Genomic DNA, 19,535 nt, shown 5'->3' with positions numbered 1-19,535 from the left:
AAACTTTCTCCCGTGATATAATGAAAAAAGTTTCACTCTGCCCCCACACATCACACCTTTCTCACTTCTTGAGGGGAACAAATTGTCCCATAAGGACGGAATACGCGTTTGTTTGCCCGTTAGGGGTCACCAGAGGTCTTGTATAGCCTGCTGTGTTAACCAAAGATAAATCTGCTGGCATTAAGTACCTTGAAAGGTGGGATGCAACTAAACAGATATTAGATACGTGATATGTGATGTTTGTGTAATATATGTATGTATTGTTTTCTGCTACTCAAATTTAACTTTAAATCAGATCTCAGTTGTCATGTTAGAATACAGATGTTTGAAACGTGAACACAGCTCCATTCATTAGGACGTATTAACACCAGCTTCCATCCTCTGCTCTGGAGTGAATATTATGAGCAAATTAACTAGATTAATTAATTAATGTCTGTTATCTTGTCAAATTATCATTATGTACAGTGGCTGAACATGAACTCAACTAAGAATATCACAGTCATGTCTCCTGTTCAGCTGTTTGATACACCATTTACGCTGAACACTATTTACTGCTCTCAGCACTATCCTGCGTCTTGCTGATGCAGCTGATGTTTGCTGCAGTGTTATATGCAGTATCCCTGTTGTCAGGGATTTTTTTTTTATTTAAAACATCAGTGAGAGTTTTATGGTGGATGGTTCTGCTTGTGTAGCTTGAACTCAATAGGCAGCAAATGTTAGATGAGAAAATCTTGAAGTAAAGGGTGATGCTCCTCTGTGGCCTGAGTCATCTTTTCAGTAATAGATTTTATAAGCAAGTTTGGCTTTCATTGAACAAATGCAAACATGTTTCCTCTTCTCATGTCTGACTCTGTGCACACACTCTTAAACACAAGTACTTCAAGGTCTGAGTGTGCTGTTCAGCACACGTGTCCCTCGTTGGACTTCACTGCAGGAGGCATGTGAGCCTCCTCGTCACACTTACGCCACATCAGCTGCCCCCAAACTAACAGGAACAATGGAAACAATGGCAGCGAGGCGTGTTGGGCCCTGATGTACAGTGCGTCTGCTTTTGCCGCCATATGTACAGAAGCTGCGGCTTCCCTGACTACAAAAGCCTTGCCATGCGTCAGGATGCTTTGTCTTTTATTCCCCTGACACTGCCCCGTGCTCCATGAAACCTTGTGAAGGCTGACCCTTGACCCCTGGAAAGCGTCTACACAATGCAGGCAGAAACTCCCTTTGTTTATAAGGCTAACTTGTTAACCACTTGCTGCCTGATTAAAAACAGAGTTCCACCTGATTTCATGAAATACTGACTTGCATACTTTAAAAAAATGAAGATATAACCCATTTCCAAAACTTTACACTAACAAATTATAAATAACTGAGAAGATTAAACTAAAAGAAATTGGTAGTAATAAAAAAAAATCTCCATGTGTAAATATGTGTACTTAACGTGGATGCATGGAAAAACAATGCAGTCCTGTTCATGTGAACAAGTGCAAAATAAACATGCAGATGTATAATCTTACATTTTACAAGCTGTATGCATACTACACCCAAACAGGAGCATGTAGAAGCTCATTCCCCCCCCCCTAAAAAAGAAAAGAAAAAGCTTAATAAACATATTCAGCATGTAGAGAAAAAGGTGTGACTTGTGTAAATGGATAAATGAGACAGAGCGAGAGAGAGAGAGAGATACATGTAGCTTTGAATAAAATAGAAAAACAGGATATAAGAACCAGTCTATTTACAATTTAACGCTTTATTCCAGTTCAAAGTGCTTCAAAAGTGATAAACTGATAATAATAAAAAACCCAAATTGAATGAAATGAAACCATAACAAATAAATTACATTTAAAACGGCCTGTAAGTACCATCAAATTACATCAAATTAAGAATAATAAATACTTTTATCAAAGTATGAAAACATATTTTTAAAAAAAGCAGAAACACTGGTTTTTGAAGTTTACTGGTATCACATGTGTGCATTTCGTGATGCTGCAATGGGACGTCATCTGTTGTTTGACTAATGTCCTCCACAGTGAATGATTATAATAAACAATATGCTGCAGTCCGGTAAAACATCAAGAAAAACAGTTCCCACTGTTTCACAGCACCATGCAGGTGCTTGTGTGTCTTTCCATTTTCCATTTTCCACACTCTGAGCCCTGCGGCAGGGCAGGTATCGATGTGGTTGCCGAGCTGGGTGGTGACAGTTGCTCAGGTGACTGAAACCAACACCCCACGGAGACAAACCGCCATCTGCGGGTGACAGAGGGAGGGAGCAGCCTGCTTTCACCAGACAGCTCCAACCTTCGGTTCGACTTCACTTACATTTACACTCTGCTCGACTCAGCAGCTACACGCAGGTGTCATGAGTGGGCATCCACAGATGCGCGTTTATGGCACCGTTCCCGCGTGTTTTCTTTATATAAGAAGCTATAATAAGGTGTTATTGGATTAGCTATGGATCGACTCGATGATTGGAGCTTCAAGTCCAAGGAAATAATGGACCTAGAGGAGGATTTCTTTTTCCACTATGGAGCGGAGGAAATGACAGATTATCAGGACCCCAGTGAACTTCTGGCTGCTTTAAAACAAAAGGAGGAAGAGGTTATTTTGGCAGCCCAGCTGGGAAACGCATTGCTCCTAGAAAACCGCCAGCTTAAGGAGAAGAGCGAAAAACTTCATGAGCAATACGCAGAGAAGCTGGAGGTAAGGAGAATCCGATTCCCTACAGGTGAACTAATAATCTAGTAGGTTTTGTAATAATCTAAAACATTCTGTGAAATGTTCGGGTTGAAGTGTTTAGAATTACGTCATGGTTGTTGCTGTTTGAAGTGGGCGGGTAAGAAGTTTTCCCGATGTCCAAAGATTGTATGCTGTTGTTTCTCTCCCAGCTTTACGCACGAAAACGCGTAAAAATCTTTCTAGCTCTATTTATTTAAGTTAAGGTGACCAACTTAAATATTCAACATTAATGACATTGAGTCACCTGAGTCATTTATTGGGACCTCCGACCGCACTATTAACGTGTTCTCAATATTTTGGCCATCCCATGAAAAGACATTTACAATTGTAAATGGAAAAAGCAGCATAAAAAAGGCACTGCTAAGGTGTTCCTACTAAACTGGTTGGTTTACAAAATAATGAATGCAATATATTCAACGTTAAATAAGCTGTAACTGTATAAAGAAACTATAATGTAAACAGGCAGAAATGCTAGTGCGTTGCTAAATTTTACTAACTCTCTCTGAAGCGATCTTTTGTGTTCTCCCAGCGACTGTAAAACTATTTCTATCTTAGCAGACCTGTCAGTACTGAAATTCCTTCTAGGTAGTCTTGCTGCATACTTGTGAGACACTTCAACTCCTCACGAGATCTCAGCAGTCAGACAGAAAGTGTAGTAATAAAAGCGAACCGGTGGCATCCATGTGTTTGTCTCAGTCGACTACACCAGCACCAAATCATGTTGAGAGGCTGTGATATGAAAATAATGACCTCATTGCTTTCCCCGGGTGATGCTGATGTCTCTATCAGATGCTCGCATCAAGTCAGGTATGGCAGTCACTTAAATCACACCAAGGACAAGACAATGGTGCGCTAGTGTCTAAATTGATGTAAACGTGCTGCGTGAACTTTTCTGATTGAATTTGCCAGAGAGGTGTGGTAAATGTCTGGAACAGTCATTTTCTTGAGTGGGGGGATTTTTAGCCCTTATTGTCTTAAGAAAGTTGAGAGAAGGCAGGAAAGTTTGAAAGACAGAGAACAGGGGAAGATTCAGACCCAGTCCTCTTTATTTACCTTACACCTTATGGGTCACCTGCACAACCCATTGAGCTAAAATAGTGCTGGATCAATCAGGTGTCATGGCAAGTTAATGCTTGGATGACTTTTCTGTTGACTGACAAACTGACTGATCTTTTAAGCTCCAAAGGAATGGATGAAAGCAGAGTGGATGTTTTCCTGTTCTAGCTTTAATGATATCAGCTACCCTATTGTTACGGATTCAAATTACAGCTGTTGGACATTTCCTGTTATCCGTCAGAGCACTAAATGAGGTTGACAGGTGCTTGTGCTCACTCAAATGCCTTCCAACAACACTCTCATGATGCCAAACAGCTTCATTTGCTGCAGTCGTAGCTAGACAACTGAACTGTATTTACTGCTTTATATTTTAAAATCTTTGTTTTGCTACACCCACCCTAAAGATCACCTGTTAAGGCATTTATCTTTTCCACCTCCGATAGGAGCTGGAGCAGGGAAAACATGAGGTGCGACTGAAGCTGGAGCGCCACCAGTCCCAGTGGGAGAGCCAGATGGGAGACCTGGAGCGGGATGCGAGGGAGCTGAGCGCCCAGGTGGAGCAGCTTACCCGGGCGCTCAGCGAGGCTGAGAGGGACAAGAGTCGAACTCAGCTGGAGCACAACGAGAACACTCAGCGGCTCCAGGAGGAGCTCAAAGCTGTGAGTCCGACACCTGGATGGGTAGATTCATGTTTTTCATCTTTGCTCAAAAAGTAACCGAGCCTCAGTGAAACAAACACCGGCAGTAGATTCAAAGCTTCAGGCCGTCTGAGTAAAACTAGAAAGTTACTCAATCCACCCACTGAAACTCGGTGTTCCCGTGTGAACTACTCCGGTATCAGCCTGACTGTATTTGATCTAAAGCAATGCCACACTCTGAGGATATTTGAAGGCTCATAGCAAGGTCACAGCTAAAATACTTCTACTACAAATAAGTGTTTTGATAAATGAGAAAGAGAGCGATAGAGCTAGAGTCAGCTGGGAGCTGCATATCAAAACCTGAGCAGTTTCCCTCAGGCAAATCAGCAATGTCAAGTGCAGAGCAGGAGGGAAACGACATGTAAACAAGAGGGGGAGGGAAACTTCAAGCATGACTTAATTTTAAATCTGAGAGGGAGGGAAGCTTGGAAAATACCTGGAAGAAGCTTTATTCAAATTCTAGTTCAGGCAAATGAATTAAACTCATTGCCGTATAATTATTTTAGCCACTTTTTTATGTCATTGTACCTGTGAAATGTAATAGAAAAATGTCCTAGATAATCTATTAGACATATTATAGAAGCTTTTATCAGAACATTATAATCTGTTACGTTGGTTTATTCAGTAACACAAAGTTAACCTTTAACTAGCTTGACATCATAAGGACGCTGACAACATGCCGCTGACTCACGTCTTCAGGAGTTCATGAGTGTTGAAGTAAATTATTTATGATCATAAGTATCTGATCAGAAATGCAGTACACTGTACACAAAGCAGGCTGGTGACAGCTTCTTATCAGTGGAGCTGACTGGATCACACAGCTGGAGCAAACTTGAGTATTTTTCCAGGCTGAGAAAGTGAGGATTGTTTTTCTCAGCGTTGCTGTTGTGACGTGCTGCGTTCCACACGACAAACCTCTGCTCACGCAGAATGAACAGCAGACACGAGCTTGTAAGGAGTCAAGGTCCACGAAATAAGGAACTGTGAGCTTCCTTCCCCCTCTGTGGCTATACTGAAGGACTTGGTGTGTGGAAATCAGACTCCCTAGAAGTTCAGGAAAATGCCAATTTAGATAAAAGCTTGTATCTCTCTGTTTGAGCTGTTTTAGGGGAGAGGGAGGTGGAGGAAATACTTTATTGGGCTGCCCAGTGTTAGCCAAATGTAACTCTGGTCTGTGTAGTTGTGAAGCTGAGAGAAGAGACTGAATCTTAAGACGCTCCATGTCTGACAAGTCTTTGCCTGATGTGGTGAAAGATACTGCTGCTTCTGTCGGACAGCTGTGTGGTGGGGTGAGTCGTGCTGTAATTCATTGAGTTTTTGTTTCTCACGGTTTTGACTGGAAGAGCTCGGTTTATTCATGGCGTCATGTTCAGGCTTCAGTAAGCTATACAGTAGGTTTCTTCTTTTAACTTAAAAAACAAACAAACAACAAAACTCAAGGATACTTAGGAAACTTGAATATGTCAATGAGCTAATCAATTGTAGCTGCTGTTTTCAGTTTATATACTTAATGTGTAATAGACAGAATTGCATTAAATTAATCAATAAATCAAAGCTGAACTAATCTTCAAAAAACAGAAATTACATTTTAATTTAAAAGCCGAATGGACCTGAGCTGGTTTGAGAAGAGAAGTTAACCATTAACATTGAGTAGAAATAGATAGTAAATGTTATAAAGTCATAAGAAATTTTGGGGGGGGTTTACAACCACCACTAGGGAAAATATGTATTCCCTGACTGGTTGAAAGTGGTTCTTGGAGATTCTCGGTTCTCACTGGGTAAAACTGTTGCAAAGCAAGTGTTGCACCAGAACCTCTCAGTAAGGGCTTTGTTTGCTAGCAGATTAACGCAAGTGCCTGTCGTTTTTATTTTTTGTTTTTATGCTGGTCTCCAAGTACTTGTTAACTAGCCAAGTGTTTGTATAACCTGAAAAAGTGTGATGTAAACCAGAAATGGAGGAGATTCACATTCAAAGTAGAAGTTGCGGTACTGCAGCCAACATGTTACAAAAAGCGCTTTTCAGTGTCAGTGTAACTGACATAGCTGGCAACTGTTTGTAGACAAGTCCGTCACTTCTATCCAAATTTCCACAGCAATATGCTAACAATCAAAGTAATCACAAGGAGGCTTTTTGCCAACCAACTGGGGAAAACATGTTTGTCTAGTGACAGGTGCTTGCCAGAGGTTCACTAATTGGTCAGGAGACCTGTGTGACCTGGGGCAGTTGACAGCCATTAACTTCTAGCAACCACTTGCAACTGATTGGGGAATACTCATTTTTCCCTAATGACTGGTGGTCAACCAGTGGCCAACTTAGCTGAAAGTTAAGGTAAATTAATTAAGTTGTTAATCAAAAGCATATTTATACAATTAAAATGGTTTGTTCTAATTGTAGATAAACATTTAAAATGGTAACTTAGGAGTGTAGAGAAAGAAATGTATATGTATAATTTTTGTATGGAACTATAAGCTAAAAAGCCCCTGAAATGAATTAAATTGTTAGCTAAAAATGAAAAAATGTCGAAGTTAAAAATTGTTTGCCATGTGGCCAGCATTTCTCAAAGTATAGATAAATAAAATTGTTATCAAAAGCATGGGTAAGCATTTGAAGTGGGTAGCTAAAAGTGTGGATAAACAGTTAACTGATTAGTCAGGAATGTAGTTTTTGTTTTTTTTTAATTAATTATTAGCTTAAAGTATAAAGAATTAAAATTGTTAGCCATGTTGCTGGTAGTCATTGAAAAATATAGATAAAAAAATATAAACTCTTAGCTAAAACTCCTTATAAACAGTTAAAAATTAAATTATGTTTAAAAGACAGATGCATTCATTAATAAAATTCTAGCTGAAAGTACAAGCTAAAAACCTTCCGTTAAAACCAGCTAAAACGTTAAAATATAGATAAACAGTTGCAAATGGAGTTATCAGCTCTCAGAAAATGAAAATGTGATGAAAAAACGATTTTCCAAAATGTTAGATAAAACCTTAAAATGTATATAAATAGTTAAAATCATTAGCTGTATGGCTAGCAGCCATCAAAAAGCGAGTTATGGACTAAAAGCTAATACCTGGATAACCAGTTTAGGTGCTTCACTAACCATAACAGATAAATGGTAAGATGAAGCGAAAGTTTCTCACAGATGAAAACATAATCTGCTAATTATGAAACCGTAAGTAGACCATGACAGGAATCTGGAGGAGGATATAAACTGAAACCAGAGAGAAAAATAATTTTCCAACAACATGAAAAGATTTGCTGTGAACTTCTGTCCTGGTGCACATGAGGAAGCAGCTGCATTAAAAACAATACTGATGCGTGCCAAATTGTCACACAGTGCAGACTGTTAAAACAGGAGCTCCGGAGCAGAAGCAAAGTGTTGAAAATCTCAGGGAGAGGTGACTGATGTCAGGGTGTTTTCTTACAAACCATCGCTGCAACTGTAAACCAGGCTGAAAAGACTTTGGTCAAACATGAATCACTCTCTATGTTCGTTTGTTAATTTGTCACTGGAGTTTCCTGGCAGTCTCATACAAGGAAAACCACAGTTTACCGTCTGAAGAAAAACATTAAGTATGACTGTAAGGAAATGAGATAATTGCATATAGTGAAAGTAAAAACATTTTAGTATTTTGCTGATTTTGGCTGAAGTCTTGTGCAACATTTTTAGTGCATTAGAAAACTGAATATAAACACATCTACTGGATAAGAAATACCAGACTGGAATGGGAGTATGATTACTGGATGATGAGCTGGAAATGCTGATAGTTTCCTGCATGTTTTCATGCGTTTCATTCGTTTCAATTGTTTTTAAAAAACAAACAACAAAACTCGGTAAGTTTAGGACTTTGCTATGAGCTTATTTCAGGTAGACCTGACTTACTGCTGGGGGTATTATGAGCTGACACTGGCCAATAATAGACAGATTGTACACAACCAGATTGTACTGGTTGTGGGATTTATTTGCCTCATGACTGGTAATAGCCCAAGGCAAATAGGATGACTTACTGATGCCAGGAATAAGTGTTTGTGTATTTATATAGTTGTTATGGATATACACTTTTTAACATATTATTATTTAATAAGGGGGTTTCTGTTCATTTCACTTTTAGTTTTTATTGTTTGGTTTCACTTAAGTTTCAATATAATATAACCTTTTAGATATAACTCAAACGTACTGTGTGTGCATACATACAGAATATTGAATAACTTGTATACAAAAAGAGTTAAGACCATTGCAGACAGGTGTTTCTACTTTTTTGGTCACTCTGTTGATATCTTGTTTTCTGTCAGGTTAACCGATGCAGATCACATTACCTTTTTCACTTCCTGCTTCCTACTCAGGGTCACATATCACTCACACCGGTAGCATTTTATTGGGCAGCTGTGACAAATCCCTCACTGTGTACATTGTTTAAGACAAGCCCCCGTAACCTCGGTCAGCATCACCAAGCTCACAGACAAAAAAGGAAAACACAATATACATTACAGAGAGATATAAATCTTTCATTTTGTTCTTTGATGTTGCACCAACGTTCCTTTATCCCAGGGGAAAGCCATCTTTTCTCTGTGCCCCCCAAGGGGCTTAGTTATAGCTGTGGAAGCCAGCTGTTGGATACTTCAGCGTGTGGACTCATGAAGGCGTGGAGGGGGTGGGGGGTGGAGTGTCCTCCGTCCCCTCCTCGTTTTGGTGGCTCTCAGTGAGTCGGTGCCTCTATTGTAGAAAGAGGCCCATACTGAAATGTTCATTTTTAAACCCAGACTTCTTCTCTTCTCACTGTGTCTGCTTGCTTTTTGTTTTTATCCTTTATTCACTCACACAGACACACGCTTCCCTCTACTTATGTCCCACAAACCTGCCTCACGTCCTCCATACTTTCAAGCTCTTCCCTCCAGCTTTTACTCTGGTGATGTCCGAGTTCACCATTGTTGTTTAATGTGGCATGATGATGTCACCACCAAGATCAAGATGCCCTCTGCTCCATCTGCCGTAGAGGCCGGCCTTTCATTTTGTATTATGTGGCATTGATTGGACCTGACAGGGCCCCGCCGAACTGCTGAGTAAGGGGAAATGAGGGTCCCAGTCCAGGACAAGGGAGGGCAGAAGGGGGGGCCTTTCACAGGGCCTGTAGGCACAGCAGCTTCCCAAATTTTTAATGTTGCCCAATCTTTTGTGTTTGAATCAGCTTTCAAGTTTTCCAATATTCAGTGTTTTATGGTTAAAGTTGAAAATGGGGGAAAATGAATGAATCACCTGTTTTTGCCCCAGGTTTTGGAAGCACTGCAGGCTATCAGGAAAACCAATAACCAACCACATTTAAATTTAGTCAACTAATCCCCAGCTTCTTCTCATCTCAGCTTTAGCCAAGACTTTTATTTTCTTAAAGCTCAGGCTACAGGCAGGCTTCATTTTGGATTTTCACTTTAACTGATACGCGTGTGTGACGCCAGTCTCTGGCTGAGATCTTTTTAACCCTCTCCATATTTCTCATTTCATTTGCTCCCTTTGTGACTCTCCTGCGTTCGTGTTCTCTTTCTTCTGTGCACGTGTAGGCGATGGAGGTGGAGAGAGCCATGTCCACTGAGCTGCAGGCTCTGAAACAGGAGCTGCAACAAAAAGGAAGTCACAACAGGCAGCAGGACGAGGAGCTGATGAGTGCCATGAGAGAGCAGGCAAGTACTCTAATGCACACGTGCGGCCGTTACTGTGACTTTACAGAGGTGTAGCTTCATATTTATGCTAAAATATGGTCTTCTTCTTGTAGCATATCATATTTTTGTATCAATTTTTTTCTCAAATGCCTTTCTAATAATTACTTGGCATCAGTGAAGCGAGTCATAAATGAACTTCTATCTCTTCATGTCTGGCCCATACCTGCTGGTCATGTTTAGACCTACATGGTTCTTAAAATAACGTCTTCTAAGTAATGTTTTAAGCAAAGTAAAATGGCAAATAAACAGTCTGTCTAAAAAGTGATCTTTTCTAATACATAATGCGTTTTATTTCATGCAATGGATGTGGTGGTTACATAAAACAGAAGAATAATGAAAGTCCTGGACAACCAGCAGCAGAAACTGGGGAAAAAAAGTACTAAAACAACACTTTATTTTGTAATAATGGTTTGATTAAAGGTTTTTAAAAAGGAATATCTGTTTTGAAATGACTTTTGAAATTGTGACGAGCAAGTTCACCTTCTTTTTTGGATGTACTCCTGAATAGGATAAATACAGTCAGACAGATTCTCGGTAAATCATCCTTTTCTCGATAAATTGTTCATTTCCGAAAATGAGAAAACGGATAGCCTTCCAAGTAAAAGTAGGAAGGTTCAAATATCAGCTTCATTCCTCCTGTTAGTGGATTGTTTTGTTGCGATGCAAGGGAGTGGTGTGAGTTAGTGAGAATTTTCCTCCCTGAGGGGAAGAAATAACTTTGTTATCTGTATTTCTGCTTGTTTTTCCAGGTGTTGCGTCTCTCACAGAAGGAACAGGTGCTGGAGCAACGATTGGAGAGCGTTTGTCAAGAAAACGAAGAACTGAGGGCGAGTTTGGCCTCTTTGGACGCACGCTTGGCTCTGCACGACCAAGTCAACGAGCAGCACAGCCAGCAGGTACAAACATGAATACAGTACAGCGCAGGCAAGACTGTCATTCGAGCTCCATAGTACATAAGCAATCTGATTAGAGCTCATTGTGGCAGCAAAACCGCATCAAGTGGTTAGTGCGTGACTAAAAGAACCACAATGACAAAGATTTTCTGCTCCCTCTCTGCCAGCCTGGGTTTCGGTGGGATTGCGGAAAGTACCGCTAAACAATCACCTCACTCCCGTCACTGTATCTCTCACCCGCAACTCTGGATTCCACTCGTGTTCGTTTAGTTTCATGTTTGGCTTTAGGCTGGAATCTGGCATGTCAGGATTTCTTTCTCTTGTTGGTACAGTCTGCTTACACGAGTCTCCTATTACAGCTCCTTCCAGAGCTCATTTGACTCTTAGGCTAAAAGCAGGGATCTGTGTAATCTAGCAGGATTCATAATGTGATTTTTATCGTAGCTTCTTCATCTGTCGGACGTGTTATCCTTGTCACATTTCTGTTTTCGTTCATGTGTGCATGTGCCTCTCGCTCTCTGTGCTTTTCAGCTTGCCGAGGCGCGGCAAGAGGTGGAGGCTGCACGGGGTCATTCACAGCAGCTGCAGGCCCAGGTGGAGGAGCTTCAGGAGGAGGTGTCCCTGCAGGAAGCCAGGAGCTACGGCGACACTTCCCTGCTGTCTGAGCTGGAAAGTAGCCTGGAGATAACAGGCCTCGGAGTCAGCAAAGAAGAGGTAGGTTTACTGATTAATACAGTCAAAGCATATTGTTTTATAAAAAAAACATCCAAAACATGCCTCATGTGGCTGATTGAAGTATTTCATTTCAATTTAATTTAAAAATATAAAGTTCACTGTGAATAAGAGTAAAGCTAATGGTAAGATGTCTCGTGACTAGGGCTGGGCCATATTATACCGTTCACGGTAATACCGGTATAATGTTAGGCAACGATAGGAAAATGAAATATCGCGATAGAATGGGAGTAAAACGCGCATGCGCAGTGCCTTTGTTTTCATACGCACATGGCCGATTGTTGAGTGAAACAGATGAACCAGAATTGGTTTGTAAAAATGGTGCAACTTCAGTGATGTGGAACTGGTTTGGTGTTTGTCCGTCAGATACACGACAAAGCACATTTTTTTGCAGAACATGCAAGCGGCCGTTGTTATTGTCGTATTTGTCGGACTAAGATGCTCTTAAATCTGGGAGTAATCTGGGTCCTAAACTCCGTATGCTTCAGGTCAAACAACACTGCAGCATCACTTAGAGTTAAAAACTGTCTAAATTCTTTCATCTTTAATAAAACGATCAGCATTGCTGCTTTACCAGGTGTAACTATAAAGTTTAACTTCCAGGCATCCATGAAAACAAAAGTTATTACATTTAACGGAGTTAGAAGTTAGCAGGAAGCTAGCGGAAGTTAACTCGCTAGTTTCGCTAGTTACCTAAGCATGATATTGCATGTTCTGACGGAGAGATTTCTGAAAAAAATCAAACTTACAGCTCTGCTATCACTTCCAACATAAATGAAGACAGGAAACTAAACAGCAGTGACGTTTGTAGGGTTACTGAAGTTGGGCTAGCTGGTATATAATGATGTGCTACGTGATCGCTAGCGACACAGCTATGTTAGCATAACATAAACAGTGAAGCTAACGTGAAGGTTCTTCATGGTTAGAGACAAATGCAATCGCATGGCAGGATGCTGTAAACGGACCAAACTTCAGTCAGGAGAACAACTGAGATAATCCATCCACAATACGAGGTTAGTCATTAATATACTGCAACAACATGGGAATAGAGCAGCTGCCAGAGAATTCAACATTAATGAATCAATGGTACAGAAGTGGAGGAAGCAAGAAGAATGAGTTTAATAAAGTTTGATTTATCTGACTGCTTTGTTTCGCTTAATGTGCCTTATAATCCCGTGCACCTTATGGTGCGAAAAATACGTACTGCACACTGCAGTTTAATGTTGCAAAGCACCTCTTTTTAACTTCAGTGGATATTATACATGGTTATGCTCAGGATATGTCAGCCCATTTCTACTGGAAATGCCTTTTGGTTAAACTTTCAGCAAGGAATTTGCATTTGCACTGTTACATTTTTATAAAGCTTTAATGTACATAAAAACCAGCTTCTTGTTTAAGTGAAAATAAATGGAAGGTTGTCTTTTTGCGCTAGTAATGTTGTGGAGTTGTATTTTGTCTCGCATCAATTATATCGTCGGTTATATCGTTATCGCAAATTTTCAAATATATATCGTGATAAATATTTTTGGCCATATCGCCCTGCTCTACTCGTGACCTTATACATAAACATCACTCCACTTAGAAGACAGAGTGATGAGGGAGAAAGGAATGCAGGGGGGCGCATGTAGATGCACAACATCATTGTAATCAAGTGCAGGTGATCTTAAAACTAAGAGAGAGACAATTTTACTGTCTGTGTTAGCCTCACATAAACAATCCTGCTCCTTTAATACTTATTTGAGCACCGATTATCTGTCAGTCCACAGCTTTGAAGAGTTAACGTCTTAAATTTCTCCTGTTTGAATGATGATTGGTAGAAACTGCAGTCCCAAACTGTTCTCAAGTTTACGAATTTGTGCCCCCGAAGCAGTAAGAATAATTTATCATTTATTTTTCTGTATTTGTATTGTTGGTATTTTAGTATCTCTAGGTGCAATAAGCATGACTTTTCTTCAACGTTGATTTTTTGCAACATTGTGATGTGTTATCCTGTATCAGTGTTATGATCTAAAATTATACGTACTGTAAAGCACAAACACACAAAAAAGTACTAGGAAAAAAAGTAAAATTCCTCTTATAGCACTAATGTGAATGCTGTCGAGTCACTGCAAGACAAAATTGGAAAAACATGCAAACAGCTCTGTGTAGGAACAGCTGCACACTATCTCCATACTGTGGTTGGCTTTTGCTGCAGTGGGCCTGCAATGATTCACAGGTCACGTGCGTTTTGAGGGGAAACTGTGTTCCTGTGATGACTGGAAATGAAATGATCAAGTTGTCTTTCTTGAGAATGAGATCGCACATTTATAGCACCAGAGATACATCATTTATACTCTGAATTTTGGAAAGCGTTTGAAAATGTTGTAGCAAAAGCACGGTAGCTCTCTCTACAGAGAGGGACGCCATGCAGGAACATGTTGTGCGAGTTCTTGGTGACAGTGTGACAGCGTGTTTGCTGTCACACTGTCACCAAGGCGTGAAGCTCCTGATTGTACAGAGTGAAGTCCTGGATGAGGACTTGTGCAGAAGTCACGTGTTGGAGTTGTGTCTGGGAGAGAGCAGAAAACGTCTTCTCACCGTCCGTGTGTCTGCTGTTATTGTTGTGTTGCAGCAGGAAAAAGTAATGTGTTGCTGCACTCGTGAGTCACATTTCCTGTTTGTCATTACCACATTGTCGGAGACTTTCCACATTGTTGTCACATGTGGGGTATATGATGGCAATACCTCACTAAAACATAAAGCTCATTATTTTTGTGGCAGCCACAATTACTGTTCAATTTTTAAGCATTTTTTTACTCAGGCTGATTTTATTGTCTCTTAAATATAGAACTTTCTCAGAGTCAGGGGTGTTAAAACTTATGCAAACAACTGTGACTGTTTATCACCTGAAACTGTTCCTGTTTAGTTATTTTTGTTATGATCAGATAAGCACTGTCACGTGATACACATGACTCAGGTAAGTTAAATATGCCCATGAGGTAATGCTGACTCCTCCAGTCGTATAAATACATGATGTCATTCAAGACATGTGAGAAGAAGATGGGGAATGCTCGCAGGAACAGAGAAGAAGAAATAACTTGTATAACACACAGAAATTCCTTTTAATATGCTGTTAGGTCCAAAGCAGTAGGGTGAATGTGAAATGTAAAGCATACTGTAGAAGCAACCAAGAGTTTCTCAAGGAAAAGAAATGGGATATACTTCAATGGCCAAGTCAGTCGCCTGATCTCCAGGCGACTGATTAAAATCCTTTGCAGCCAGACTTCCCTGCAAAGGATTTTATGAAAAAGTCTGTAATTCCTAAGCAGTTAATTCAGTTAACTGAAAGTCTGCTTTTCAATCACATCTTGATTGCTTAATTTAAAATCCATTGTGATGGTGTGGTAAGGCAAAGAGTTTATGGACCTAAATGTAGGTCAGAATTCGAGCAGCATCCTCCAAGCTATGTAACTTTTGTTGCACGTTTAATATTTTGGTTCATGTGTTAATGCGGCTGACACTATTTTGAAAGTCACAGCAAGCACATATCAACACGTTTCTTCCTTTTTTCATAGTTAACGCAAGAAATGGGGTCCATCCTTCAGTTACTCCTCCCGCTGACCCAGGAGCTGAACGGCTCAGAGCAGTCAGAAGTCGCCGATCAGCAGGAAGACCTGAAGGCCATGTTGCATCGGCTGAAGGGCGTGGCTCAAACTCTTTCACAGGCATCCAGGCCACAGGTGAGCTGCGCACACACGAACAGCAAATGGGGCAGGGAGAGGAAATGCGAACAAAAGGCTGACCTTGTTGTTTGAAACATGAGAAGGACGGGAATAGTACACTGTAGGTTTTGTCATGTCCTCGAATCATAAAGAAATGTACACAAAACAATCTGAAGTTCTGACGTCTAAGAAACGCAGGGCTGTACCAACACGGCAGAGCGCATTTATTGCTTTTCAAACACACAACTTACAGGTGAGAGATGCGACGTTTAACACTCCAACAGTGCATCTCTTTCTGTTGTACGATGAGAGACAATTGTACTGAAAGCAGAGTTATTTCCTTACTTTGTTTTTTCTTTGCTAGAGGTTGGACGCAGATGCAGGAAAAGCATAAATCATAGATCCAGAAAGCAGCCTGCTCACATACTATAGCAGTCCAACCTATCTACCCCCTAGTGGCTGTTTGAGGCACCACAGGGTGTTCACACAGGACAGATTGCTTTGCGCGAGCGTTTACAATAGTCCAGTTGTGTCTTGTGGCATTTATCTTACATTCAGAGCAGTAACATGAGTCTGTCAGTGTAACTAAAGGGGCCAGCCTCACCCCTTCCTCCGCGAGTGCACCTCCACAAGTAGGCCAACGCCACAGAAAGTCCTTTTGATGCACACACCGCTGACACCTGATCTCTCTGTTAATGCCTCTGTCCCAGGAGCTGAATCAGGGTTTTGTCGAAACGACGGGTGACGAGAGTGGGAATCTGAGCATGACACAGGAGCTGAGAGATCAGGTAACCGAGGGATGAACAGACCCGTCCGTCAAAGAGGGACAGCACCAGTTGTATGACAAAAAGGTTGCACCAGTGCTGACCCTACTGATCTTGATGCGGTATCTAAATTCAGAGATGTTTGTGTGCCTCAGAATTGCATTTGACAAGCAGATAAACATTCATTATGTAGTATTTTATACTGTGGTCTAAAGAGCTCTTATCGTCTTCCTGCAGAATGTGCAGCTGCAGCAAGAAAATGCTGAACTGATGCAGAAGCTGCAGAGCGTTCAAGATCAAACTGAAGTTGTCCAACAGGCCATCAAAGACCGAGATGAAGCTATTGCGAAGTAAGTAATGAGTTTATTTATCCAATTCAAGTGAGAAAGTTCAAGCTTTCCAGATTACATGTTTTATATTTTTAAAACTGAAAAACACTAATTCCTAGTTCCCGAGCATGGCTCAGCCCTGAGTTTTAACTTGTTATGGATGTTAAAATCCTTACTTTAAAGATCTTTGTGTGACTTCTTTGCAGGAAAAACCGAATGGAAGAAGAGCTGGTGAGAAGTAAAAACGATATGATGTCTCTCAACAACCAGTTACTGGAAGCCATCCAACGCAAACTGGAGCTATCACAGGAGCTGGAGGCCTGGCAGGTAAACCACTCACTTTTCTCTGTAGACCTCCAGTCTAATGATCTTTCTCGCATCACTTTGTCACACTGTCCTATCATCTCGTAGCCTGTTTGCAGGGCCTTCTGCTTCAGCACATTCTTATTACGTTTAATCACCTGCATCGCTGATGGGAAGGCCACATTTTCAGAGGCACTGCCTGCGTTTGAGATTGATGTATCGGTCTGAGATTCTAGAGTAGAAAGTCAGAGACAGGCACCATCATAAATCTCCATGTCCTGACAGTTTGGAGGGATAAGAGCGGCATGTGTCTCTGAGCCCTTCTGCTGCTGAGTAATTATGCCAAGCTGAGCCATCTGCCTCAGTGTCTGAGCCTTCATGCTCTGATGAAGATAATACAGATAATATTTAGAGCAAACCACTGATTCACTTCTTTAAATACTGTGTTTCTGAGCAACCACAAGATAAAAACATATAAATTATAAAAAAAATAAAGTAATGTAAGATTAATATAAATGATTATTTAATACAAAAGGCATGCAAAGAAAAGGTTATTTACTCAAACGGAAGTCAGACCGTTTGAGTAAATAAAAGTGACCGGTCATAGGCACTGACCAGTCACTTTATTGGACCAGTTTTGCCTTCAGAACTTCATAGATTTAATGAATCTGAACGCTGACAAGGAAGGTGTTTTATAACCTCTTTTTACTGTTATGAACAAATATGCCTAGAAGCACATTGTCTCAATCCATCTCCCAATGGTTTGATTTCAAGACTGTGATCAATAGCTTTAAACCAATATAGTTTTTCTTTTCCCTCCTCCTCCGGCTGCTGCTGCGACTCCTAAAGGGAGCAGATCATCTGCCTCCGTCTCACCCTATCCCTAGCTTCCTCCTCTGTCACACCACCCCTCTGCATCTCATCCTTTACCACAGGGGTGGGGAAACTCCAGGCTTCAAGGGCCGGTGTCCTGCAGGTTTTAGATGTATCCTTGATTCAACACAGCTGATTTAAATGGCTAAATTATGTCCTCAACATGTCTTGAAGTTCTTCAGAGGCCTGGTAATAAACTAATCATTTGATTCAGGTATGTTGACCCAGGGTGATATCTAAAACCTGCAGCGCATCGGCCGCTGCTTTACCACATCAATGAATCTTCTGAGGTCTTCCTCTTTTCCTCCTGCCTGGCAGCTCCATGTTTTTTAAAGAGTCAGTACTTTGTTGGTTTTCTCGTGGGACTTAATGATAACTAGTTTGCTTCTTTAATACTACGACTCTAGTACTAACATGTTATCTTTGCCAATCATGGGATACCAGACTGAGCCCCGGCTCCTAAGTCTTGCTGCTCAATTCCTCTTCCTCCCCACCTTTCCCCAGGATGACATCCAGATCTTCATCAACCAGCAGCTCAAGTCCCAGCAGCAGTTGGAGCAGCCTCAGAAGAAGCCCGCCTCCAACAACAGCATGTCATTCTTTCGCAGACCCAGCAGAACGGCTTCATCTTGGTCACGCCAGTCGTCGGCCTCCTCCTGGAATTCAGACTGCGATCAGGACAAAAACCAATCCCCGTGGAGGGACTGGTTAAGGCGGGGCAAAGGGGTGCAGTACAGCAAATAGTGAACACTAAGTGCTAGAACACTACTGGACTACTGTGGAGCAGATGCACCAAGAGAAAAGGTCAAAGGGAACTCACTAGTGGGGCTTCTTGTACATCATGTGAAGGAGAAAAAAAGCCATGAAGACAGAAGGAGCCACTGCAAACAAAGACTGAAACACATTTCACTGAGAGGCTGAGGCTTCTGAAAACGAAGACTGTGACAACATTTTTACAGAATTACAATTGAAGGTTTAACTGTAAATATCGCACCCTATTTTGTAAAATGGTGAATAAGCAGCTCAGTGGAAAGTATTTAAGATTTAACACATCAAAGAGAAGGATGCTCATGAAGTAAGTGATTAAACACTACATTTTTCGTTGTACTAAATTTGTCCTTATCATGTTGGATATAAGAAGTTATGTTTGTTTTTGGGTTTTTTTTTTTTATTGTCAATGTTGCTAAATGTGTTTGAGAAACGCTGTACGTTTTCTTGTACATGAAGAAATCTGTTATTTTTATAATTTTGTTCTCATAGTTTCAGTTAAAAATCAAACATGTTGTCTGGACATTGATATGGTCTGTGGACAGCAGAAACTCTATTTTATGTTAAGCACTGTTCAGTATTGAAGCTGCTTTGTACAAACTGACCAAGTCTGGAAGGACTGACAGAAAGTTTCATAAAACATTAAATGATACTCAGTCAGGTCTCATTTTTCTCCACTGTTTGTCTTCAAAACTCTCCATGATAAAAGTTATTTACTGAAGATATTCTGGCTTTAATAGGGGAAAAGCTGCAAGATTGAAGACAATACACAAATATGGAGATGGGGTAATCTGTCAGGAATTAAAGGAGGCTACATTGAAAGAAATGAAAACGATCAACCTACAGAGGGCTGAAGTCAAATGTAGCAGCTCACAGTATGTCCAAGGATTTCATCCTGATACCTAATGGCAATCAGGGTGCTGTTGCTTAGCCTATAGAGGTCTGTGTGTCCCTCCATGGATGTGCCTCCCC

At 40.8% G+C, this 19,535-nt stretch overlaps 1 protein-coding gene across 3 annotated transcripts; it reads left to right on the top strand.

Annotated features, from left to right (window-relative positions):
• Positions 1–2,224: 2,224 nt before the first annotated feature.
• On the top strand, positions 2,225–19,230 carry LOC309687326 (BICD family-like cargo adapter 1). 3 transcript variants are annotated; one of them, XM_082502198.1, is made up of 10 exons: positions 2,225–2,700; positions 4,236–4,451; positions 10,042–10,161; positions 10,950–11,096; positions 11,625–11,807; positions 15,380–15,544; positions 16,237–16,314; positions 16,528–16,640; positions 16,826–16,946; positions 18,300–19,230. In XM_082502198.1, exons 1-10 carry the CDS (start codon positions 2,452–2,454, stop codon positions 18,537–18,539), a joined length of 1,632 nt encoding a protein of 543 aa, XP_082358324.1. In that variant the 5' UTR covers positions 2,225–2,451; the 3' UTR covers positions 18,540–19,230. The 3 variants fall into 3 exon arrangements, with proteins under 3 accessions (XP_082358324.1, XP_082358326.1, XP_082358325.1); XM_082502200.1 differs by having other exon boundaries at positions 2,638–2,725; XM_082502199.1 differs by lacking the exon at positions 2,225–2,700 and adding an exon at positions 3,511–3,543.
• Positions 19,231–19,535: the final 305 nt, after the last annotated feature.

The sequence above is a fragment of the Aulonocara stuartgranti genome, assembly GCF_965226115.1.
Source record: "Aulonocara stuartgranti genome assembly, chromosome: 14".
Lineage (NCBI taxonomy): Eukaryota > Metazoa > Chordata > Actinopteri > Cichliformes > Cichlidae > Aulonocara > Aulonocara stuartgranti.
This window is presented reverse-complemented; position numbering and strand designations above follow the sequence as displayed.

Excerpts from the sequence above, each read along its gene's own strand:
- LOC309687326 (XM_082502198.1), top strand. The coding sequence starts at position 2,452 with ATGGATCGACTCGATGATTGGAGCTTCAAGTCCAAGGAAATAATGGAC. Across the intron at positions 11,808-15,379 it reads TCGGAGTCAGCAAAGAAGAG|TTAACGCAAGAAATGGGGTC; the intron begins GTAGGTTTACTG and ends CTTTTTTCATAG. Across the intron at positions 16,641-16,825 it reads CGAGATGAAGCTATTGCGAA|GAAAAACCGAATGGAAGAAG; the intron begins GTAAGTAATGAG and ends ACTTCTTTGCAG.